This window comes from Lycorma delicatula, chromosome 2 (genome assembly GCF_047948215.1).
Source record: "Lycorma delicatula isolate Av1 chromosome 2, ASM4794821v1, whole genome shotgun sequence".
Lineage (NCBI taxonomy): Eukaryota > Metazoa > Arthropoda > Insecta > Hemiptera > Fulgoridae > Lycorma > Lycorma delicatula.
In genome coordinates this window covers 155674500-155701726 of record NC_134456.1, presented here as the reverse complement: position 1 = coordinate 155701726, position 27227 = coordinate 155674500, and the positions used below count along the sequence as shown (strand labels likewise).

Sequence of the window (27227 nt, the reverse complement as noted above, 5' to 3'; positions counted from 1 at the left end):
TATTATCTTAAATCATTATTATAAAAGTAAGAATATTATGTGATCTTTCATTATTTATACAAGTATTAATTTTCTGTTAAATAAGTAATTTCTCTATCTACTTTTTATATATCATTATTATGAGGATTATTATATTACAGTACGGTAGCAGAAAACCATTTTTTATCTGAAAATAATGTGGACTGAAAAAACAATTTGTTTTGTTTGGTATAAACTGGCTTAAAATATTTTAAAATAAAGAAATAAGAACATTTTTACCATAAACAATCAGATTTACAAATTTAGAATGATGATCAGAAAGTTTTTTGTTCAGAATAAACTTTCTATATTCAGACTCTAACTGTCCAGCCAGTTAGAGTAACAGTCAACATAGTGACTTCTAAATTAGTCCTGGATTTAAACTGCAACAATTGTCTGATGGTTTTTACCTTATTCCTTTTTTGTTTAGGAGAGATCCCCTGTATGCTACCTACAATTTCTCAGAAATCTAATTGTTCTTATACAGGACAAGTATAACTTGTAACTGATTCAGAATTTTACATAAACTAGCTCAGATATTATACTGCAAAAAATTGCTCGTCCCCACGCTCCAAATTAAGAATCCACAGATATAGGCTCAGATTTGCTTAAGGAAATCATTTTTTTATCCCCAGAATTGTATGTGGTGTGGAGAAATGTAAGAGTGAAATATGAAGTGTTCAGTCATGTCCTCACTAGAGAAGATAATGATAAAGATTCATGTAAGATCCTTCTTACAAAAACACTATCTAAAATGGTTATAGTAAAAATAAGTAAAAATTAAATATTTATCTCACTCTTTATAATAAGAATGTAATAGATGTAAAGACAGCAAAATGATGAATAATGTTTTTCAGGTTTTAAAAACATTTCATTCAAATTATTATTCATAATTGCTACATTATTCTTTTTGTGCGATAAAATACATTGTTACTTGAAATAGAGTTGATTATGAGCAATAAGAGCAAAACTATAATATAGTACACATTTATGCTATAAAAATTAAAGACATGCAGTTTGATTGAATTTGAATGTCAACTGGAGGTCAGCTAGTTCCAGTAGTTTTAAACAAAAAAAAAAAATCTTTTATGATAAATTTAATCTTTTGTTTTATAGTGTTCCATTGTTAATTCACTAATGAAATTAGTCAGTGATGTAGTTAATTGAAACTTTAAATTGTTTAACTTGTTTTATATTTTATATATTATTCCCAGGTTTATTTCTAGGTTTAATTAGGATAATTTTAATTAATTATTATTGCATGCCCTTCCTAATATGTTTTGCTTTAAGTGTACCAAATTATGCAGAAAAGAACTGTCACATCCATTAAACCCAAGTTAGTTGTGTTAAATGACGGGATCAGGAACCACTCATATGGTTTAATTCATAATTCTAATAAAATTTCATTCATGAAAAATAATGAAAGGAAAAGGTTCTTTAAAATTTGGAGAAAATATGATACAACAGCTCTTTTCGAAGAAAGGAGGAAACTCTCCATTGATCTAATTCTTTACTTCACCTTATGCACTTGACTGCAACCTTTAAATATATCCCCAGACTCTGTAGACAATAAACATTGTATTTTTTTATATCCAACAGTATTTTACAAGGAAAGCATTTACAGTGCCCAGTATTTAAAAAAACACTTTCAGCAGTTAAACTTCTGGAAATAGTCTCTAAACTGCTGAAATCACTGCTTTTTTTGTAAATTACCATACTTAAAATGGGCACAAAGTTTACTTAGTCATTGACCTCCTGTCACTGAACCTATGAGGCTTAGCTTTAGTATGATGTAGCCCTGTAATTTTTGTATAAAAATTGCATACATTAGTATACTTTACAAAAGAGTAATGTATACTTTACATTATGAAATACATGACAGTTTGTAGTAGATTTTTTCACTTCATTATTTTCAACCAACAAACTTAGTGATGTTTTGTCTCACAATATCGCATAGATATCTTTTTTATATTTATTTTGATGCTTTAAATTAGAGAATAATATACAATTCTCTTTTTATTTCTTTATGATACATAACACCAACACTTTCTAAACAAATTCCTCTTTGATATTTAAAGTATAGAAAGTGCCTGGACTTGTAATGATCATCTGTTTAAAAGTGTGAAATTTTTAAAATTGAATTAAAGAAACCTTTTAATCCTTTAGTAAATAATAGTATATTTAATTATAGTTAAATGTTTCATGGCACTTTATATTCTTGTTTTTTTTACCTGTATATGTGGAAAAATGTAATACATATTAATTTAACTACAAATTTTAGTTTTATTTGGTGATTTTATATTATGAACATTACGTATATCAGATTATTTTTAGCATGCTATAAATATAATTATATTGTACTATGTATGTCAAAAAATACAGAGTAGTGTAGTGTTTTTTGTATTTGTATATATATAATTTTTATGTTATAAAATATAAGGTAGTTATTTCAAGGGTGGTGCATCGTGTAGATTTTTTAATAAAAAAAATAAAAAAGTAAAAGTAATTAAATATTTAAGAATAATTAATAATGATGATAATATAAGTTGTTAACTCTTTATAAAACATATTTTTTTATTTTTTATTAAAGCGATGATAAATATTGTATTGTATTTATATAACACAGTTTAAAACAAATATATTTACTGTATAATTTGATACGTACACAACACTTACATTAGTGAGATATTAGATACATTATTTCAATTGAATATAAAAAACTAAGTATAATGTATACTTTTAAATCAGTTGCTTACTAGATAGTTGTTTGTCTAATTAATTGAATTGGACATATAACATTTATTTTAATACAATTAGGATGTAATATAATTTACCTTTTCATCTTTTTTTAGAATATCTTATTAACTGTTTGCATTGTAATGGTGTTCATTTTCATGCATTGTGTTTTTATTTGTTTATTTTTTTTTTATTTCATTTTGAACTAAAATTGATTTATAACAAATATACATGTTCTTTACTAAATGATTTTTTGGTGCAGATCATATGATACACAAAGATCTTGACATATTTTCAATTATATAAACGGTTTTCAAGAAGTAGTAATTCTTGCTCACATTTAGCATTGACATAAAAAGTGCCACTTTAAAATCCATAAAACATTTTAGTCTGATTCCACCTAGCGTCAGTTTAATGAAAAAAGTTTTATGTTATAGCTTAGTGTATAGCATTTTATCTCTTTTTATTATGTAACAGAAACAAAAAAAAAGATTGTAACATAATGTTACAAAAAAAGAGTGTTTCATCAATGGTTTCTAAATTTTAACCAAACCTTTGAATGTTTAAGAAAAGTTTTCTCTAGTTTTGAATAAGTCAATAGATTCAAATGCTTGGAAAGAACTCACTTGCATTAACATTTTATTTTTTATGATTTACAGATAATTTTTTTTTTAAATAAAATTAGTCCATTATTACTACTTATGAATTTGTTATATCACTTTTACAAAGATTTTTTTTAAGTATGCACCCTCATTGAAGTAAAAATAAACTACTCTCCTGCTATTAAAATTGTTTTGTACGTAATAAAATAAATATTTGGTAAGCATGAACGTTTAATATTACGTAGATAAATCAATCTTTTAATCTAATTTCAAGAATTACATCTTCAAATTATTATTATTATTGATGAAATTTTAATCTTAAAATATACAGTTTAGGTGCAGTTAACTTTGTGTTAAGTTTTCAAAATTATTTGCTTGTTTGTTTTCTTTTACTTTCATTTTTAGTGAATTTTTATTATATAGTTTATTTAGGAAAAATAGTAATTTTTGATGCATGTTTTAAATGTTTATTATTAGTACCTTATGCGATAAGAATATTCATTTGCTTCAGCTGACTATTAATTTATCTTACAGAATTATTAAAAAAGATGCCGTTCTTTAAAATTATTAGTATTTTTAATAAGTATTAAAAATAAATGAAACATAAAAAAGTTTATTTTCTTTTTTAACTAGTACATTATTTTTTAAGGAAATGTGTGTGTGTGTGTGTGTGTGTGTGTGTGTGTCTATATATATATATATGTATATGACCTCTTCTTTTTCTGGTAGTGCTCATGGAAAATGCACTGTTTAGATTATTGTTTTTATTTTTTAAATTACAAATTTATATGAACACCTTGCATTATAAATCTATGTAACAATGCATTAAAATGCTGAGAATTTTTTCATCAGTTCATTTTTTCATTAGGATAATGCATGTTAATTTTTTTAATATTTATTGTAATAGATTTTTGGGTGATGTGACAGTTTTATTAGATGTTATACAGACTAGCAAAGTATGTTTATATAATTGAATTGAGACAATAAAAATTTTCAATTATACAAGCCTGACACCATTATTAAAAAATTACCTATCCTATGTTGAGTGCTAGATAATATTTTGTAGTTGTTAAACTCTTATTGTTTTGTTATACAAGTGTATTATTATTATTTTTATTTTATTATTATAATTGCAGTTTCGTATCATTAAATATACATTATTTACTTAGTGTCAGATAGTATTGTGTTATTTTGTGCAATATATTGTAGAAATAAATGATATAAATGAAAAGATGCTTGCTATTCTTTTTAGGCTTGATTAGTAAATTTAAAATTTTTGTATCAAATTTAAAAAAATAAAATATTGTAAGAACAATATATTTTAATTATTCAGTAATTTAGATAGCATTTGTAATCTACACATTGAGTTTTATGTTGATCGTGCTTCTATACAGGTGGGAAATATAATTATTTATTAGCATTATGATTATTACTATTACAATTTATTATAATATTACTATTGTTATATATATTGTACTTATTTATAGTATGATATTTTTAAAATAATTCATATAAGTTGAAGTTTAATTATTAATTATTATTGTGTTTATTTACAATGAGGATAAGTGCCAGGTCGACAGTGAGAAACTATAAGTTGCCGAAAAGCACAATTTTTCATAATTATTGTAATATGTAAGAATGAATTAAATATGTTGCTCTGGAAATAAAAGAAAATTCCATTAATCGTAATTTTGAAGTATATATTTGTATGTGTAACTTTTTTTCACATCTAAACCTTTTTTTTTTACAATCAACTAATGTATTGTGACATCATAACCAACACATTTTGTATTTGTCTGATTATAACTTTTGAATAGATTTTGACAAAATTAAGAGGTAAATACATTCACTGAAGCTGTAGTTTTTTATTTTATTGTACTAAAATAAATGATTCTCTTTGCCACTGATGCTTCACAATGACAGTACAATATAATATTAGAATAGTTTTTACTTGACAACCAGGTAGCTTTTATTATAATTTATTCTTTTCAAATACCTTAGCTGTATATAACTGTTACCAGTTGAAGCATCCTGACTAAAACGTTGGTCATGATTAGCGTAAGCTCGTAAAAATCTGTAAAAAAAATTTAAATAAATAAATATTTTATTCTTGGTACATAATAATATATTATAGAGAGTGTAAAAAAATAATATTGGGATTTTACAGTTATTTCATATCTTTTAGCTTTGTCTTACAGAATTGAATCATAAATAAAATGAAAGATTAACTCATACCATGTCTGCAAGTGTTCAAAGAGAGCACTTTTTGTCAAGCAGCACACATCCAACTGATACAGTAGTTTGCCCATACTTTAACCAACATGTTTGGAGTAATGAAAACGATTGCTGGTTCAATCCTTTGCTTCACATTGTGTAGATCATTAGGTAGCAGAGGCACATACATTTGCCCAAAGGAAAAAATCACACAAGATCAGATAAGTTTACTTTGAATCCAAAGTTACAAATAAGCTCTGTCATCAGGTCCATGCTAACTGATCAAGCATTTGGAAAAATATCATTCAGCCAATCCCATATAGAGCTACTCCAGTGAGGAGGTCCACCATCTTATTGCCAAATAAAATTCTCCATTCCACCTTACAGTTAAGGAAAGACCATGTACACAGTATATCCAAATAAGTAACTTCTGCTACGCTTGCAACAGCAAAAAAAGAATGGCATGTATAAATAGTGGCCTTTGGAATATTGTACAAAAACATTTAACTTCTAGTAGTCCCTTTCACATTATAAGAATTCATAGGGACTTTCTGACCCCCAAATATGGATATTATATACTCAAAACATGTTGACTCATCACTGAACACAATACAATCAAAAAAGTTGTTATCTTCAAACTGAAATGTTTCAGTTGTGAAGTTGGCACAGCATAGTCAGTTCAAAGCCTACAGCTGTAAATGGTATGGACACTTTGGTAAGCATTTCCATAAAACATTTCAGATTGTCATCACTAGCATCAATAGTTTGCAACTGGCCTTCCCAACAGATGCTTTAGAACTACACAGGAAAGATCTATGATACATTTAAAATTTTCTTCCAACACCTTTGGTCATCCTGCACTCTACCCTTTACACATATATCTGACCATTTCAAACTGATTATGCCATTGACGAATGTTACTGTCACTTGGATGATCACATTTAAACTTTCAATGGAATGTACATTGAACTGTAACTACAGAATCACATTTAGCAAACTACAAAACAGAAGGATTTCTGTGTGGGAATATGCTAGAGGTGCTGTCAAGTGAGACGATAAGGAATCAATTTACAGCCATGCGTGCAACTGAAACTGACCTCTTTGCTCTTTAATTCTAGTCTTAAATCCTCGATTTAAGACTTTTTATATATATTCTTAGCCTTTTCCAAGAAATATTATGACAAATTAAAACTTAAATATTTTTTTTTTGTACACACGCTATATATCATCAGAAATAAATAGATATGTACTCCATGGTTTAAAAAAGGAACTGCCCCACCATTTCCCTGGATGAATCAAGCAAATTCATAGTAAAGCCTTGATTAAAGCATCACAAAACATACAGGCAATTCCAAATTGCACGGTAATCTCTTGGGAGATAATTCTATAGCCAAGAATAAGAAAAAAGTACATATAAACACATGTCAGAAAACACTTTGTTTGCGAGTTTTGGCTTGCAAAACACTTCACCCTGCTTTCTTCTCCAGTGAAATTAAACCAAACCAAAATTTGTGAGGTACAAATTGAGGGATAAATTTGGTGCTTCGCTATGTTTTTTGATGTAAGAAATTGAATAAAAGTGATCTGAGAACCTCTTATCTCACTTAACTTTTAAGAAAAATGGGGTAAAACGTGAAACAATTTTGTCGGAAAATACACTTTTTTTAGGTTTGGAATAAAATAACTTTGCTAATTTACTAATAAACAAATAAAAATTTCTAGTTAACTTTGTAGAGAATTTAATTCTAAAAAAATTTATGTAAATAATATCTATTAAAATTAAACACAAATTTGAGAAGTTCACCTTTAATTAGTTGCAAAACACATAAACTGGATTGGAAAAGTGACTTTGGGGTTTGGCAACCCCATTACCCTAGCCTCTGCAGCTTCCCACTACATACAGAGCTGCAGAACACTTTATAGTACATAAACTACAACATATACCTTTACATAACTACACATCTTAATCTATCTCTTCTTTCACTTACACTCAGTGGTGTTACGACACCTTGCAAAACGCAACTGTAACCCAAGGTGGAAACTATTGTGATGATGGGTGGGTATACTTAGTGAGTCTCAAACAATGTTCTTTGGGAACCTGGACGAACCCAGTTATATTTAGCTCTAGCTCCAGCCCTTGTGCATCTGCTGGAATGGTCTGTTATATCACTGGCACTCATGAGAACCGTATGGCAGTCCCTTATAAAAATCCTTCGCTGGTTGTTGGTCCACATGAAGAAACAAAAAAAAAAATTGAGATTTGAAACAACTTCAATCGACGTTGTCAGCTGAAAATGTGTCAAACGACAAAGGACATGCTTATGTCCTATGTCGCTTAGAATCTCCTTTATGTTTATAGAACATATCTAATGTTCAGATTTCTTATAGTGAAATGCAAGAGAGAGAATAAATATTTCTCTAAGGTTTCCTGCTTTTTAATAAATAAATACATAGTAACAGCTTGTGGCTCACTGAAATCAGTAAAAACATTTAGCAGTGGTGCCCTGATGATTGAGGTGAATAATGTTGAACAGAGTCGTGAACTCATAGCCCTTAGGTAAGTAGGAAAGGACTTTGGTGAGATCTCAAGAATGTCATATTTATAAAGAGGAACAGAGTATATTGAGGATTTGTATTGAGCAAAAAGTATCCTTTACTGCGGCTTGTCGGGAATATAAAAAGAATCCCTGAACATGGGGAATGCAGTACAATGTGGTGTTAGTTTTGTAGAAGCTCTCTCCAACAAAGTACAGAAAGAGAATGAGTGTGCGCATCGTGCAAAGAACTGACCAAGTTGGTCCAAGCTTTGTCAGACCAGGTAAGCCTTCACTTCAGAAGCCCTCACTTCTGCCATTGCATTGTTTAGTGCAGGTAAGAAGAAAGATATTTTTGGTGGAAAGGCCAGAGTGATTCACTGAAAACCACTTCAGTCACTACACCATCCAATAAAATTTTCGCTGCAGCAAACAACTAAGATCCCAGTGAAGGAATCTACAAAAAAAATCATTGCCTGGTATGTTATCTCTGGCCTCCCAGGCTTCTAAATCACCACCACCATCTCGAGTTCTCTGAGAATATGGAGGCAGATGAAGTGTCTGAAGAAGCACAGCACTTTCTAAAAATTATTAACAGAAAAATAAAAACCAAATAGTATTTGACAAATAATCTGCATATAGTTTTTGTATATAACAGGAAAAGAATATTTATGGCTACAAATATTATTCACTGGAATGTTTGCAGTCTCTGTTCTCACTGTGAGGATATTGAAATCCTAATAAAGGAAGCAAATCCTTTAGTACTGTATCTGCAGATGACTCATCTCCATCCCCAGGATTATGTGTCCTTTCACAGATATTCTTGCAAAAGATATGACTATCAAACTGAGGGCAGAGGACGAGAAGGTTTGGCTGTTTTCCTGAGGGAAATCATAACAGCCACCTGTGTTCTGCTAGGACAAACATCCCTGCAGTCTTAGTGAAAATATTGGTGTCATTCAAAATGAATATCTGCAACTTATATCTTACTCCAAATTCTGATATTAGTGAGGATGATCTATCCAGTCTGTTTTCCCAAATTCCTATACTCTGCCTAATAACTGGCGATTTAAACGCCCATCACTATTCTTATGGCTAAGCTTCACGTTCTCCTCGAGGCAATATAGTTGATCGAGTGAGGCAGAACTTAGATCTCTGCTTACTGAACGAAGGATCGTACACGTTTACGTCATCTTCATCAGGTACTTTTTCGTGCAATGATTTATCCTTGCGTTCAGCAACCCTACTACCACGTCTTAGCTGGTGCGTTTCCAAAAACTTCTTTGGAAGCGATCATAGACGGGTTGAAACCTCAGTCGTTAATTATGATTTTTCTCTGCGTCAACCACGAAGGTTCAGGAAGCGGACTGGATCGGTTACAAGGATTCCTTTGGCCAGTATGAAACTTACCAAGTTTACACACCAGATTCTCATAAAGCGAATGAATTGCTCTGCACCTTCCGCAACACGAGAGCTGTTTGCCGCCGAATGTTTCGGTGTGCTAAACGAAAATCTTGGCTGAATTATGTCGAATCCATTTCTCGGACATCATCATCATCTGTTGTATGCAGAAAAGTTCGAACCATGTGTGCATTGGTATCTTCACCGCAGCCGATTGGACTTTAAAGCGGGTGGAGACCTTGTTACCGCGACAGTTGATGCCACGTCAACTGTCCAGTGTGTTCGCTATGAACACATTCGGAAGGTCATTTGGAGCAGTTTCACTTAAATCTACTGTCCTGAGTTTTGAGATAGTTTTTTGAGTTTTGCAGGTAGAAAATTTCCCGTTGGTGATTGGAGACTCGCAAAATGAATTTAACATATCCTTTTCTTATAATGAGCTAAGGTATGCCTTGAATAATTCTCGTGATACTTCTCCTGGAAATGATAATATCAGGCTCAGGAGGTGTTAACACACCTCCCAGATAGTACACTACGCCATATTTTTTGCATTTATAATAGGATATTCTCTGACCAGGTGTTTCTAGATTCTTGATCAGAGTCACTGGTAATCCCCGTTCTGAAACCCACAAGTTATGGGTATCAGTACGTCCTGTCTCCTTGACCAGTACCCTAAGCAAGGTGATGGAACTAATGGTAAACCATCATCTAGTGTGATACCTTGAGAAAAAAGCCCTAATTGCCCCAGAACTATGCGGTTTCCGCCAGGGTACATCGTCTATTGATCGCGTAGTTGCCCTGAAAGCTGCTATTCAAAACGCCTTTTTTTTCGCCTGGTTGCTGTACTTTTCGATTTGCAAAAGGCGTACGACACGGCATAGTGGAGTGAAATCCTAAATACATCTCATGAATGGGGTGTATAAGATATACCCCCGTATACTTCTTACACTCATGCGTCCCTTGACAAATGCGAGGACGCATTTATCAGGGATTCTTCAGTATTCAGTCCTTCCAAGTTCCAGTTAGAACGACGGTATCTGAGAAGTACACACTGAAAAACGGAGTACCTTAGGGAAGGTTCGTAAGTGTTAGTTTGTTTGCCGTAGCCATAAATAGTATAACAAACTGCGTGCGAAAACCTGTTATCTGTTTTTTATTCGTAGATGATTTTTCTATTTACGTAGCATGTAGAACGGTAGCTATACAGGTTAGAGGCTGCTTCAAAATACAATAACTCGCTTAGATTTGTGGTGTAAATCTATTGGATTCACTTTTTCCTCCGAAAAAACGAAATACATTTGCCTTCCCAGAAGAGGGGATATGTTGACCCTCAACTGTATTTACATGGTGAACCAGTTGAGGCATGCATGTGGGTTAGTGTTCTAGGGATGTGGTTAGACCAACGACTAACGTGGGTAACAAATTTGAAGGAGCTGAAGCTAAAATGTCCAAAAATGTTAGACATGCTAATGGTTTATCGAATACCCGGTGTGGAGCCGATAGTATATGCATGTTGCGTTTCTACCGAACTCTGGTCCGTTCCCACTTACACTACGTTGCGTAGCTCATTCGTCGGCATGAGCCACCGCTCTAATGATGCTCAATGCAGTCCATCTTTCATTTATCCGTCTTACCACGGATGGGTTTCGCTCAAGCCCCGTGGTAAGTCTGCTGGTGGACAGTGGTGAGCCATTTCTTTGGAGTAGGTGGAAGTAAATGATATGCTCCTATATGCCTCGGATTACAGCGCAACCAACTCATACAACCTTTGATACGGAATTCTCCAAGCAGCACGTTAAGAGCTACCAGGAACAGCCGAGATATACTGCCCGCTAGGTATCAGAGCTCAGCGCCTTTTCTCTGCTCTAAATATAGAATTACCTCCAGTTCTTACTGTTGCTCGATCTTATTACCCGCCTTGGCAGCCTTCTCTCGTTAATTACTGCTTTGATCTTAGTCGGTATAATAAAAAGAACACAAATCCGGTTATTTTGCAAAACAAGTTTTATAATATTACAAATAGCATGAATCCTGATGTTATAGTTTACATGGATAGCTCTAAAAACGTTAATTCTGTTTACTGTGCTTTTGTGGTAGGCAACAAAACATACATGTTAGGCCTCCACAGCATCTCCAGTATTTTAGTTGCGGAGCTGTCTGCTATTAATAAGATCTTAAGTATAATTAGCCGAACATTTCGACATGTACTTGTTTCCTCGGATTCCATGAGTGCGATTAGTGACGTGTATTGCAGACACCCTGTTGTTTGTGAGATTCACTGTGTTATTTCGCAGACGGTTAGATGCAATACAACTGTGAGCTTCTACTGGATTCCCAGCCACATAGGAATTTCAGGCAATGAGCGCGCAGGTAGTGCGGCAAAAGAGGCTTGTTTTCAGCCTAAAAATTGCATTCTTTCAACGAACAATCTTGTCTGTTTCCTGAAGAGGGTAGTTCACGACCAGTGGTAAAATGATTGGGATGCTACCATGAACAATAAAACTTTGCCCAATTAAGAACACAGTATCCCCGTGGAGCCCCTCATGCACAAATATCCATCGAGAGGAGGTTATTAGCCCCCATTTACGAATAGGGTACACTAGGCTCACTCATCAATAGCTGATGACGCAAACGGATGCACCCGTTTTGGTCGCTGCGACTCCCAACTTACATTGCACCATATCCTTTTGGATTGTATCTGTTATGCGGCATTGCATCGTAAGTTTAACGTAGAAGCTAACATAACTATTCTAGGGAATAATGAAACGTTATGTTAAGTTTTACAGTTTTTTAGGGCCGACCGTTTACATTCAAGTATTTGAATTACTGTAGTGAGTTTCAGCTACTCAAGTAAGTGAAGTGAAGTATAACTTCTGGATAAATCCACAAAGCTGTTTCTAACAGATCATACTATGAATTCACAAACTCCTCAGAAGACTAATGCACTCACAGAACTCAAACTAAAGAATAAGCGATAAAAGATAAAGAAAAGGAATATATTATTTATACAAGTACTGCAGCACAAGGCAATCAGTCTACTTAAAGACTTCTTCAGTGTTTTACAGAAAGCAGGTATCTACAACCTCTCAGTTCATCAAGAGATTTTTATCTATATAATAAGGAACACTACACTGTAGGTCAACAGTTTTGAGTTGACTAGCTCACATGTTCATCTCAAAAAAAATAATTTTCTGCCATAAAATAAATAGTTATCTGAGCACAGACTCAGGGATTGTAAGAGAATAAATAAATCCTTGCTCATCTATGTAATTGTTGTTTTTAAAACTACCCAATTGAATTACAGAACATTCAATCTGACTGTATCTTTTATCTTATAAATGAATAGTTATAGCAGAATAACTGTAACTTGTTAATCAAATGGCAGTTCATGTAAGAAGCAAAGCCAGCTTTCAAATGAAATATGTCAACCAAGTATTCTACGTGTAAAATTATAATTCATTAAATGTGAAATCTAATTTACATTAATAAAATGTATAATTAAAATATCTTCCTATAAAAGTCTCTTGCTTAATTTTTAGGGTTAGACTGATTTTTTATTGGAATTGTTACCGATCCAATTAGAGAACAATTTTTTTTTGGACTCTTAATGCAGAACTTTCTAGTCCTTTAAAATAATTACCATTTCACTTTTTTAAAGTCATTTATTGGATGGAGTATAGCAATCTTAAATTTAAACAGGATAAAACATTGAAATATGCTTTTCAGATAGACATAACATTGTCAGTTGCTTGAATAGTTATCAACACAATATTTTCTCATGTAAGCAACATTTCTGATGTAACTTAATATCATCTTGTTTAAATTACAATACATTCAACTTTATACAATCTTATTTAAAGTCCAAGAGATGTTACCATCTGATTTAATTAATTACATTTTTCTGTTTCACGGTAGAAATGTGTTTTAATTTCATGTTTTTTACAGACTCTTTTTAAGAAAGTATGGTATTACTTTTGGTCACACAATGGGATGAGAGGGTGAAATTGAATTTTCTTTACATTTTGAGATATGAGGAGTATGAAAAAACCATTCACTTAAGATATAATTTCCAATTTTAAATTCTATTAAACACTATTCTATTATAAACAACTATCCTATTCTATTATTAAAAAAAAGTTTCAAGAATTCAGGGGATGGTCCCCCACATTGAAATAAAGAAAATACTTTATATCAACATATGTCCGGAAATGCTTCATTTACCGGCTATCCGTTATTTATATTTTTAACACAAAAATTTATTTCTCAGGAATGATGTATTATATTGTGCTGAAATTTTGTATACTGCTAGGGGATCTAGAGGTTTACTTGTATAAAAATAATGAACCTGATCTCTCAATCCATCTCAAAGTAGTGACGATCTAAACCATTTTATTGTTAATATCTCTGCAACCGTAGATTTATTTAAATATTATATTTCACAAAAAATGCTAAGCATTTTATGAAAATGACACCTTATTTATTCAAATCCGTTCATAAATAACAAAGTTATGCCAAAAACCCTTTAAGTGAATCACTCTAGATTAAATAAACCAGGTTTCTTTTCCTCCCAAATAAAATTAAATAACTCAACACAATTTCAACTGGAATAATTTTATTCCAATGTTAATGTTATCATGTAATAAATTATAACAGTTTAAAAATATTAATAATATTACAATAAAATAAAATATTACCGAAATCATGAAAATATTTTAATAATAAATAATATTAATAGGCTATTGAAAAATAATTTGCATTAGAACAAATGTTGTAGTTAACAAGTCATTGTTGTAGATGTAAAAAATAGCTAATACCTGTAGATGTAAATAGCTAATAGTTTCTTTGCTATTGACCAAGTCAATACATTGATTGAGCTGTGCCCTACAAGTTAATTAATTTTTTCTCCCATTATCTTATTCACTATAGCGGATAATGTGAATAATATTTATACTAACTTAGAAATGGTTGATATTCATTTAATGTACAGTCTCACATGTTGCAACAATCTCATGTTGCAGCCATCTCGCCTCAAGGCAAGATGGCCGTAGCACACAAGAACACTTTTCCAATTGATACACTCCAGGACACTTTTCTCATATCATGAGAAAATCATATTTTCATCCATTCATATGTAGGTGGATCAGAGACACAGGAAGCTTAAAACATGAAAACATGGTAAATCTGGATGACCATGTTTCATGTAAGCCTGCAAGGTCTCCCGATCTTAAATCCTTTTGACTTTTTCCTATGTAATTATTTAAGACATTTTTATATGAATGAACTTATCACAACAAAAATTAAGCTATTATGAATTTTAAACCATTCTCTATTTATTAGGTATCAAAATTTTAATGTTTTTTTTATTAAACATTTGAATGGTGTTTTTTAATAAACCTTTAATATTTTGAACAAATTTGTTTTATTACTTGCAACTAACAGAAGTAGATAGTTTCATAGTCAGCCATTTCAAAACCAAAACCATCTAATTAAGCAAAACCACAAGTAGCTAATTACAATTTTCAATTGTTATTTTAAATTATTGGAGTGTGGTAAACTAGTTATTATTTCTTTATTTAGTATTGCATGATTTTACTGAAATTTCATTAATAAACATCAAAATCACAATTATTACAAACAAAAGAACATTCTTTGCATTTCCTGAAAAGTGGAAAGGCTTTCTTTGCATGCGACTTATTTTTGCACCCCTGAAGAAAATATTGACTACACCTATGGTCTATACTCTGCAGATAAACAATGGTAAATGAAGAGGAGCTGGTAACATGAATTGGAGATAAAAATCTGTGCCACTTTGTGAAGAGGCAGTGATGGGACAGATGTTGAGACATCCAGGTTTAGATAATTTAGTATTAAATGTACATGTAGGGGATAAAAACAATATTAAATATGCATTTAAAATTAACTATCTGCCAGCTAGAAAAATATTTATATGCATAAAAATTGTTTTTTAAAGAGGAAATAAAAATACAATTCCACAGTATAGGGTTATGCTTACTTTAACTATTACTAGCTTTCTTACATTCGAAATTATTGTTTATTTCATATTTATAAATAGGAACTAGAAACCTGCAATATACGTTACAATTACTTTAATATGTAAGAGCTCGCAACACTTCCGTATTGTTATTACGTAGCTTTAGTTTTAATATACAATATTTCATAATCGTAGTTTCTTGAAATGACCGCTACGTACATGTAGCAAGGAACTGTAGCAGTAAATACGAACAATATGTTTTAAATGGGTAGAGAAATATTTAATGATTTAGTAAGTAGTAAAAATAATCTTTTTATGATTTTTTAACTAAAAGAAAGAACAATCAAATCCAGGGAAATAAATGCACTTTCCGTCCGTATATTATAATACAGAAATCAGCAACCATGTTGACACTATCAGCGCTCGCGGAGTTTGCATCTGTTTCATTCAACTGTAGTAGTATACTTGATAATGTTGACTTGAAAGTTTAGGTTATGTTTAATTTCAATATGTTGTTAACTTCGAAACGAGCATTTAACTTATTTTCTTTAGTTTTAGTGAGCATAGTGTTATTGTGTGAAGTGAATTGTAGTCATGTAACAGGTACATGGAATACTAAAGAATTTTTTAAATTTTTAATAAAGTTTGGTGTTCAGAAAACAGATTTGCATTACCAAAAAGAAACCTTAGGTTATATATTCGGTAATATTAGTATGCGGACTAATTTTAGTCATCCTGGAACGTTTTCAGTGTTAGATAGGAGTTATTTTTTAGAATATTATGGAAATAGGTCAATTATTAATAAGGAAAAAGCTTGCAAAAACATGTTTAGAAAAATTAGCACGGTAGCAATTGATGTTCCGTGTCGTAACGAAAGTCAAGATTTCTTGCGGAAAGTACCTTGTGAAAAAAATAAGCTGTGTTTGGAGGACCGACATAAGAATGTGGTGAATGGGTACCAGTTTACAATTAACGTTACGGACCTGAAAGAACCGCGGTAAGTAAACATAATTTTCAAATTGTTATCATTCGTTTACTTTTGTTTTGCTATTGATTTCTATTTGATTCAGCCTTGTATTTGGTCAATTTATTTTTTTGTCGGCGGCGTTAACAGTTCTTATAGGTTGCTTTATTATGATTCTTTTATTTCAGTAGTGAAGCTGTGAAATATTGTTATATGGTATCTCAGAGAGATAACTTTACCATTTATGTTAAGTCGGTTGCTTAGGTTCTAGGAAGGCATCCAGGTTCTTGGTTGATAAAGGTATGAAGATGTGAAAATGAAGAACTAATTATTAAAAATTATGTTTAAACAGGGAAATAGACATTTTTCTATCAGTGGTTTAACCCTGTATTAATTAAACATTACCATTGTTAGTGATAGATTATAAAGAATAATTAAATAGTTTTATTATACTATACAAAAGAAGTTAAAAGCTATAAAATAGTGGTTCTTGATGTGAAAGGATAAAGAAAGATGCATTTTTTTATCTTCTTGATGTCTGAGAAATTTGAATAACTTTTTCTAAATATGAATACTTGGAAATTGTGCTTCAAAAGATCTTTATGGCTTTATTACATTACTTCATCAAGTGGAGTCCTGGTGGCTGATAATTCCTACTTGAAATTGTTAATACGCATTTCAAATAATATAGTAGATTTAGGTTATTTAAATGTAATTTTGATTTAGTGTGTTAACATAATTGATGTGCAATATATAAAATTTGCATGTTGATTAATATCTTTATATTTTGTTGTGTTTCTATGATGTAATTTTGAAAATTAAGGTCTGTTGCATGAAGTATTTCTATGAGTTCTCTGAATGTTTGGATATATGTTGTCCAGTTTGTCTAATGTAATATTTGGTGCAGTTACAGCATAATTTAATTTTTACATTTCTGAAATTTACAGTATTAAATAAAATTAATAAGCTTAACAAAAAGATGATAGCAGACTTTTGTGACTCATTATTAATTTGTTACCTACTGTTATTAATTTGAAAAATAATCACAAATCTCAGGTGAAGAATATAACCTAGTAAATAATAGTTGCACATATGTATGAATGAACCATTATGTTTTGTGATGTAGATGTTGGAAAACAATTTCAGTTATGAAGATGTAAATAAAGCAGAATTCAGAAGAGTTTTGGGCTGTTCTACAACCTCCAAGTGTGTTGAATGTATTTTCCATAGTGAATGAGTCTTGAGTTAGTGTCAATTACATTTTGGATGTCAGACACCTGAAAAGCTTTTAATATGGCCATATTCCACACCAGCAAATTAACTGTGTACTACTGTCAAGTTAGTGTACTTGGAATTTTCATTCTAAGAACAGTCAATCAGTTTCAGAATTCTCACATACTTTAATAAAGAAATTGAAATAAATAAATTTTAGATCCTTACTTAGATTTAAACTTTAAACCAGCAGTTATGAAGCCATTAATTTTGATTTGGCTGTTAATTATGATTTATTATTGTTAAAAAGGAAACTTTTGAAATGACAACCAAACAAAATTTTATAAATAAATAAGACGTTTTTCTTACTGTAGAACACTTTAAATTATCCTGGAAAGACTAGCTTTTTTTTTTTAGTGATGTAGGCTGTTTGTGTTTTTTTCCATCTAGTTAATTGTGTATACATCTTATTATGTTAGTGTGTGTTAAATATGGTCATTTCTTTGAATGCATTTGATATCAAGATTGTTTTTTGTCATTGTTGGTAGATTTATGTATGAGTTTTTTTAATTTATTTTAAAATGGTTGGTGAATGTGATTCTGTTAAAGTTCTATCTATCACATTTAATTCTGTTTAATGAATATATTAATTTTCCTTAACTCTTTAATTTTTATTTGGCTGTTAATATTTCACTTTGTTTAAAAATAATGAATTTGGTTGTGCATTTTTTCTAAATTAAATATAGAATTTTGGTTGTGCATTTTAAAGGTGTATTTAAATTAATTTAAACAGTAGATTAAAAATGTTTATTTCATTGTGTACCATAAGTGTATAAAATATCCCCTATTTATACTTACAAAATTAATTTGTATACGTGGTGTGTGAGAAAAGTAATGAGATTGGTAACACTGTGAGCGATCTGGCAACGCTGTGTCTACCGGTCTGTGCTAGACCGGTTTGTTCACAACTTCACTGATGGTGCTGTTAAAAATAATTTGTTGGCTGAACAGAGATGAAACTGGTAGTGAGCATGTGGACGGGATGAAAGTTGTGTTTTTGTTGTGTGTTACGAAAATGGAGCATCAAAATTTAGAACAACGTTGTGCAATCAAGTTTTGTGTTAAACTTGGGGAATTCGCGAGTGTGACCTTAGAAAAGTTGAAACAGGCCTATGGGGAACATTGCTTATCAAGAGCACAAGTTATCCGCTAGCACAAATCATTTTTGGAAGGCCGAGAACACTCGGCCTCGAAGATCAACCTCGGTCAGGGAGACCATCAACTTCAAAATCTTATGAAAATGTTGAACGTGTGAGGGTTCTTGTGAGATCAGACTGTCGTTTAACAATAAGGATGATGAGTGAACAGTTAAATTTAAACACTTTTACCGTACATTAAATTTTGACAGACGATTTGGACATGCAAAAGGTTTGTGCGAAATTGGTGCCGAAAAACCTCACAACGGAACAGAAGGACAATCGAAGAAAAATGTGCATTGATCTTCTTGAGAGGATTGACAATGACCAAGAATTCTTCAATCGTGTGATCACAGGTGAAGAATCCTGGATATTTGAGTATGGTCTTGAAACAAAGCGGCAAAGTGAAGAGTGGCACACTCCATCATCTCCTCGACCGAAAAAATGTAGAATGAGCAAATCAGAAATCAAAACCATGCTGATTTGCTTTTTTGACAGAAGAGGTATTGTGCATAAAGAATTTGTTCCTCCAGAACAAACTGTCAACCAAGTGTTTTACAAAGATGTTCTTGAAAGGCTCAGGAAGAGTGATTCACATGAGACCAGACATTGCAGACAAGTGGATGCTTCATCATGGCAATGCCCCATGTCACACAGCCATTTCCATCAGGGAATTTTTGACCTCAAAACACATCCCTACAGTTCCTCAACCCCCCTATTCACCTGATTTGAGTCCTTGTAACTTTTTCCTTTTCCCGAAATTGAAACATGTCTTAAAAGGACATCATTTTGGAACTCTGGAGAACATTCAAAAGGCTGTGTGACCGACCAGTTACAAGCCTTCCAGTGCTGCTACCAGGAGTGGGAACAATGACTTTGCTGGTGTATAGCTGCCCAAGGGAATTATTTTGAATGGGATAATATTTTAGTTTGAAAAAAATAAAAACTTTGGTAAGTAAAAAGTCAGTCTCATTACTTTTCTCACACACCTCATATTTAACATGATATTTTATGATTTACAGTTAACAATTAAAATAATAAAATGAGATAAATATTATGTTACTATTCAGTCTATCAGTTGCTAATGTCAGTAGTAAAGAGAATACTCTACTTAAAAGGTGGAACAATGAGACGTAAAGATAAGATTATATTAAATTTAATTGATTCAAAACAACTTAAAAGTTGCAAAAATCACAAGTTAAGTACATTAGTTAAATTAATTTACAGCGTTATAAGAATATGAAATATAAATAACAGTTTATAGTATTAATTAACATTTTTATATTATTTTTTTGTTAATGATCAGTTTTTACATAAATAAAAAGTATTGAAAAAAAAACTTTTTAAACAATTCTTCAGTGTACACTGTATATGAATAATATGCATAAAATTTTTGTTGGCAATGGGAAATGGCTTTACCTGATGCGCAGTACAGTCATTTGACTTATTGTAAAACACACCAGATAGTGTTTAATTCTCCGATAGGCAGAATCACCTATTCCCATACATTACCAAAGATGGGCCAACTAAAGAAGGTCTCTTAAGTCCTCAGAACATGGACTTGCAGAGACTTGATGCAAATGCTCAAACTCACAAAAAAAAGGGTTATAGTAAGGACAAAAAAAGGTTATTTATGTTAAAAAGGTTATGTAAGGACAAGATGTGGTAATGAGGAAAGAGACAATCTACCAACAAAGAAACTGTAACGTCTTTGCCTTTTATTATTTTACCTAGAGTAGGTTTCAGCTCGTCCATTTTCTGTAGGCAGCAGGTGCTCTTGTTTTCTATAAATCATTAAGAGACCAAAGTGGAAGTAGCACATTACTACTACCAAATAATTTCGCATTTAATATTAGCTTAAATATAAGTAACAACAATCATTTGAATTGCACATAATGCAGAATGTTCCTGCTACTAGATGTGATAATTAGATTTGCTTTCTTGTGATAATTAATGCTCTATGAACAGTTATTACCATAGTTTGATGCTTCTTGGAATCGCATGTCCATTTACACATTTTTATAAGTTTTAAATAATGTTTGCGGAATATTGTTACTGAAATATAGCAGTTGTTAAAAGTGACATATTACATTGATCTCTGAAAGTGGTCGGCTGAATAAAACTGATGGACACAGATATGTGAACATATCTGTGAGTTAGACACATGGTCTAACTTATGATTGTGTGATAAAAATATTAATGGTGCTGAAAAGATTGTTGATCTGAATTGTCACCTTGACACTGTTCTTACAGTACAGTTCTTACTTGTTCATTCTTACAGTATATTGTCATGGAATATTTATAATGAGAGTTTTTGACCAAAAAATTGGCAGTAAGGAAATGTAGTGAGAGTTTGAGCTCAGTCAGAGACTATAAACACCCTAGTGATTGCAAATACCCTTTTTAAAATTTATAAAAGAAGTTGAGTGTATTTATACATACATATATATGCATTTTATTCTCTTCTTGCCCTTCTACTAGGGAGATATATTCTCTTAACAAGAATGGTCTAAGTCAGTAATCAGCTTATATATGTATATTATTTATTTATATTGAGTAAGACCAGGATATATAGAAATTATCAGATCCTATAACAATTAGGTACAGATTTTAAAACCAAATGATGGACTGTAAAACATACCAGAGCAGATATATATATATATATATATATATATATATATATATTAAATGTAACCACAATTAAGTTTTAATGAAATAAATGTAGTACAGAAATGTATTACCAAAACTTTTTGTACTCTATTTTTAATATTACATAAAATTTACTGAAGATTGTGTGTTGGAGAGGCTCCTGGTTGGTTAATAGGAAGTTCTTATTCACAGATCAACACGATTAGCAATTTAGCTTTTTAACATAAGTTTAAGAAATAAGAAAGAGTAAATAAGAAAGTTTTATGATGGGAATTATTTTTTGTCTTATTTAGCAGTAGCAGGTTTTATATGTACATAGGTATGTGATAAAATGATTCTCATTAATGCCTTCTGATTGTAATTATATTTTATACCTAGTATTTCATATGTTTATTTTTAAATAATTGATTATCTAATTTTTATTTTATTATTAATTGTGTATTTTGTGATTCTGCTCTAATGAAGTTTTACCACTGTTTCCTTTGGTCCATGTCTGAAAATGTTGGGGCATTCATTTTTTATTTGTTAAGTAGCATATCTACCCTCTCCTGAAATGATCTCTATAATGTATTATTACGTACTGATCAGAATACAAATATATTTTCTTATATGTAATAAAAGAAATTTACTGTTACATGGATCTAAAACTTAAAAAGTTTCACTCGTTGACTGGCTCTAATATTTAGTTAGTTGCTGATCTTTGACCAAATGGAGAACGCTAATCTATTGCATGGCACTAAATAGATGCAGATTTGTGACCATACAACCGAGTATCACTTTTAGAAGCTAAATTTTCATATTTTATTAAATGTTTACATCAATAAGTTTTTTATTGATTGACAACCAAATGGTGTACTAGGACATCAAATTTATGTGGAGTTAAAAGAATGTTAACTTTATTAAGTTGATTATAAAAATGGATTGTTTATATATTTTGGCTACATTATCCCAAATAAATAAATTATATCGGTATAATGTAATTGCGTATGACTCATCATTATGTAATTTGTTTTAATATTGTTATCAGTTGCTGAATAACTATTGATTTTGTTTATGTATAATAAATCCTACTGTTGTTAAATATAGAACAAATAAATGATTGTGAAATAATTTCCAAATTTAAAATAAAATTTTGTATAGTAAAACTGTGTTATTATTTCTTCTTATGAATTCACAGAAAATTATCATCCATGTTAAGTTTTTATTGTATCTTAGATGTTTGTGCAGAAATGCATTACCAAAAGTTTTTGTACTCTATTTTTATTATTACATAAAATACTGATGATTGTGGGTTGGAGAGACTCCTGTGTGTTTTAATAGCAAGTCCCCAAGCACAGATCAACAAGATTAGCGATTCAGCCGATGCCTGTTAAGTTTTGTAACTTATTTTGTTCCAATTTTATATTTATTTCATCATAATCTTTCCCGTCAAGTTAATTACTGAAATTTAATCTTTGAGTTGAATTAAATTTTTTTATTTGTATGGGAGCACTGAAGACCCCTGCCAATACAATTAAATTAATTTTGGTAAATGTAGAGGATCCTAATTATAAATTGTAGATCACTAAGTATGTATTAGTGGAGGAAAAATATTATGAAACAATTTGAAGTATTTGTTATTGAGCTCTGTATAGGGATAGTTCTATGCGTAGAAAGTAGATAGACTGATCGCTAGATAATAAATGATCTTATTAAACTGAACTTAATGACCAAAAATAATAAAATTAGTTATGAAATATATATAAAACTTCTTCTAACTTAATGAGGTTTATTTATTTATTGATTGCTTTTTTATGAGTGCATTTCATAGATTAAAGTATAACAAAAGATTTCACTTTATATGTTATCATCTCATCTTTAGTATAATTGTAATAGAAAAAAAAATTAGCAGTTCTTATTTTTCTTGTAGATTCAGGTTTTACAAATAAATTTTTTTTTAAATTGATCGGTACATATATATATAATTTTCTAAAAATAGTTAATCAAAACTTGTATACTAAATTAAACAGTAATTCTAATTATAATGCGTATTTTAATTAAAATTTAGACAATAATTCTTTACATACTCAAAATTATCACAACATTATGTACAATCAAGTTTTTTATCTTTATTAAATACTCCCACAAGAATTTCAACAAAATCCTGTTTTAAAGATTTATCTATTAAATACAGAAATATGGATATTTTTAAAAGTTCAGTTTTTTATCATTATGTTTTAAGATTGCAGATTAAAATTAAAATAATTTATTTCACTGGGCCAGTGAAATAAATTATAATTAAATGGTTGTTTGATATTTTATAAAGTTCAAATTATGCAATTGCTATTTATAGATTGATGTCATTGTTTCTTATAATATTATTTTTTAAATTATTTCCAAAAGCAGTATTATATATTAAATAAGGCAAAATTTAAGTCTGAGAATATTTAAATTACTGATACAATTAGGAAAAAAATGATTTGATAGCCTTTAAGAGGAAGACTGAAAATATTTTTTTTTTGTTGAAATTGTAAGTTTTGTTTCAGTTTAAAAACTTAATCTGAAATAAATGCTGTTCAAAAGTAGGTGTTGTAATAACAATATTTACAAAATCTGCTGTTGGCTTTCTTATTCTTATTATTATTATTATTATTATTATTATTATTATTATTATTATTATTATTATTATTATTATTATTATTAATATATTTATATTTTACTGTATTTCCTCTTCAATTAAAGATATCCTTTTGTTTTTTAATGAAATTACTACTTATAAACTGATCTATTTTTGTGTTAAATCACCTTTTGTGTGTTTTAATAATCTATAAATAAATTAAAACAATTATTTGGATCAATAGATAATCCATTGTGTAGATCATATCAGGAATGGTAGGTAAGATAAACCATGGATAAAAAAAAACTGTCCCAACATTTGCATGAATGAATCAAGGAAAACTATGGTAAAAACTTGATGAGCATCATAAAATATGCTTTAATTATAAAATAAAAAATGTATGTGATTAAAGTTCATATTAATTATTTAAAATAAAAAACATATGACATAATGTTAAAATATTAACATTATACATGAAGGTACTAGATATAAAATATAACTAAAAAATTATTCACGATTCAGAAAACATTAATGAGAATTCTTTAGTTATTTATTTACTAATATATACATTGCAATCTGTTCAAGTGGTGAACAATAAGCAAATCCCCTCCACAGCTCAATGAGATGAGGATGGTATGTGTGACTTATAAATGAGGTGTTGACTTGCACAGATTCAGGTTGACCATTCCTGAGATGTGTGGTTAATTGAACACCAACCACCAAAGTACACCAATATTCACTGTCTATTATTCAAATCCATACAGCAACTCACTTTTACTAGGTTTGAACCTCAGAACCTTTGACTTTGAAAATCAGGTGTTAAATACTGATTTTTGACAAGTTAACCACTAGATCAGCCTGATGGGCTATGAGAATTATTTGAATATATTTAAATACATGTTAAACATAATGCAAGTTTTTTAAATTTTTTTAATTAGTATTATTTAAATATTCATCGATAGGATGTTTCTGTAAAAGAATCATTTAATTTTATTTTAAATAAGCAAGCAGTGGAGAGATTTTTTAAATGGTTCATTAATTTATTAAAAATTGCAGTTATTGCATATAAGGTCCTTTTTCTGTAAGCTGAAGTATTATTGTATTGAGTTCTTCAAGTCTGGTTTGATGGATGTGGATATTTTTATTTTTTTTATGAATAAGTGACTATTCTTTTTAGCAGTGATGCCATATTCATAAGTACAAAACATCTGGATAAGTTAAAATTTTTAATTTTCTAAATATCGGCCTACACAATTCATACTTATGGACGCCAAAAAGTGATTAAATGAATTAATATTTAATTTTGACCGTTGCATAGATTGTATCACAAATGAGTAGGAATGCTGACCCGTTATAAAAAAAGTGACTACTTTAGCAATTGGATAGATGAATTTAGGAAAACTGTGGTAATACTTAGATCAGAACACTATCATAAAATTACACATATATACATATCTGATTTTGTAAAAATAAGATACGTTAAAAAAAATATATACGTCAACACATAAAAATAAGAAATATATGTAAGAGAACTAAAGGAAATCTGTGAAGATATTAAGTAAACAATCCATACAAAAAATAACAGTTCAAAAGATAATATTGGAAAATTTGTATTTGAGCCCAAATTATGTTAAGAAAGTTAAACAAAATGCAGAAATTAATTTATTTTATATTTTGTAATTATTATTTAAAAACTCAATATGATAAACAAATTGAGACAAAACTTTGACCTTTGTCTACTGAATGATGGACATTCATGTCCTTATACCCTGGTACACTGTCCAACAACGACCTCTTCGTATGCACGCCGAGTTTATTCCTCCGACTTAATTGGTCTGTTTGTGATGACTTTCACGGCAGGTGATTACTGGCCAATTCTTATTGCTTTTGATGTCGGCCGCGAGGTGAGAAAAAGGCCACGGAGATGAATTGTTGAAAAGGCAGATTGGAACGGTTACCATAAAGCCTTTCCGTCAAAGTATGACGGTGGCGCGGGCGTTCTTGATCAGCTTTCCTCTTCTACGTGCTTGATACTTTAAAATGCTAATAGATATATCCCACAAACATCAGGAAACCCTAGACGTTCTGTGGTGGAATAATAATTGCCGAAACGCTATTAGCAAACGGCGGCAGGCACTGCGTAAATTTAACCGCAGGCCTACATGAACATATAAATTTGTACCGTAAGGATAGAGCGGTTGTCGGGTATTCTTGGACGCTAGGAGGAAGTTGTGGAGGAAATACGTGGACACCATCTCATGCACTACTACCACGTCTACTGTGTGGAAAAAGATCCGTGCAATTTGTGGGTCACCAAAATAATCCATTCTAGGGCTTATTCGCGAAGGAGAACTCCTTTCATCATCTTCTTCAAGTAATTGTCTTAGCAAATTGTTTCCGTTCGGTGTCTCTCGCTTCATCATATTAACGAATTTCACAGGTACAACATACAGATCGAAGTATAACATACAGAAGTATTATCGCTGAACGTTGGTGATTTGGCCGGTGAATTAAATGCTCCATTCGCATTCAACGAGTTGTCACGCGCACTTAAAAACTCGTGACACGTCTCGTGGACCTGACAACATTCGTTTCGGTATGCTGTCGTACCTTCCTCATTCGGTGTTACAACACCTATTGAACGTTTATAATGATTTATTCTCTGGCCTTTTATCTCCAGAACAGTGTAGTTTCCGACAAGGACGATCCTCTGTTCACCATTTACTGCCATTGGAAACAGCTATTCAGAATGCTTTCCTTCTACGCCAGAGCCTCGTCGCTATCTTCTTTGATATCAGAAAGGCGTTCGACACGGCCTGTCGACGTGGTATCCAAACACCCTCAAAGAATGGGGAGTCAAGGGCAATATACTTGCTTTTATTAGAGGTTTCTTAAATAGCCAAACTCTCCGTATTCGTGTTGAAGATTCTCTCTCGGGTAGCGTCAACGTGGAGAATGGAGTACCTCAAGGAAGTGTATTAAGTACCACGTTATTTTCTATAGCCATCAACAATATTACTAAATGTGTCCAGACGCCTGTTTTGTGTTCTTTATTTGTCGATGATTTTGCTATATATATCGCGTCCCGTTCGTCAGCCACAGCGGAGAGACTA

At 30.9% G+C, this 27227-nt stretch overlaps 1 protein-coding gene and 1 long non-coding RNA gene across 3 annotated transcripts in view; one reads left to right on the top strand and one right to left on the bottom strand.

Annotated features, from left to right (window-relative positions):
• Positions 1-3993: 3993 nt before the first annotated feature.
• Positions 3994-27227, bottom strand: part of LOC142319337 (uncharacterized) — a 29818-nt gene continuing 6584 nt past the window's right edge. The window contains exon 2 of the long non-coding RNA XR_012755174.1: positions 3994-5430. This is a non-coding gene — a long non-coding RNA (uncharacterized LOC142319337). The remainder of the gene's footprint in view (positions 5431-27227) is intronic.
• Positions 15729-27227, top strand: part of LOC142319336 (integral membrane protein GPR180) — a 55867-nt gene continuing 44368 nt past the window's right edge. For both annotated transcript variants that reach the window (XM_075356528.1, XM_075356529.1), the window contains exon 1: positions 15729-16494. In XM_075356528.1, coding sequence (XP_075212643.1) covers positions 15992-16494 — 503 coding nt within the window. In that variant the 5' untranslated portion in view covers positions 15729-15991. The remainder of the gene's footprint in view (positions 16495-27227) is intronic.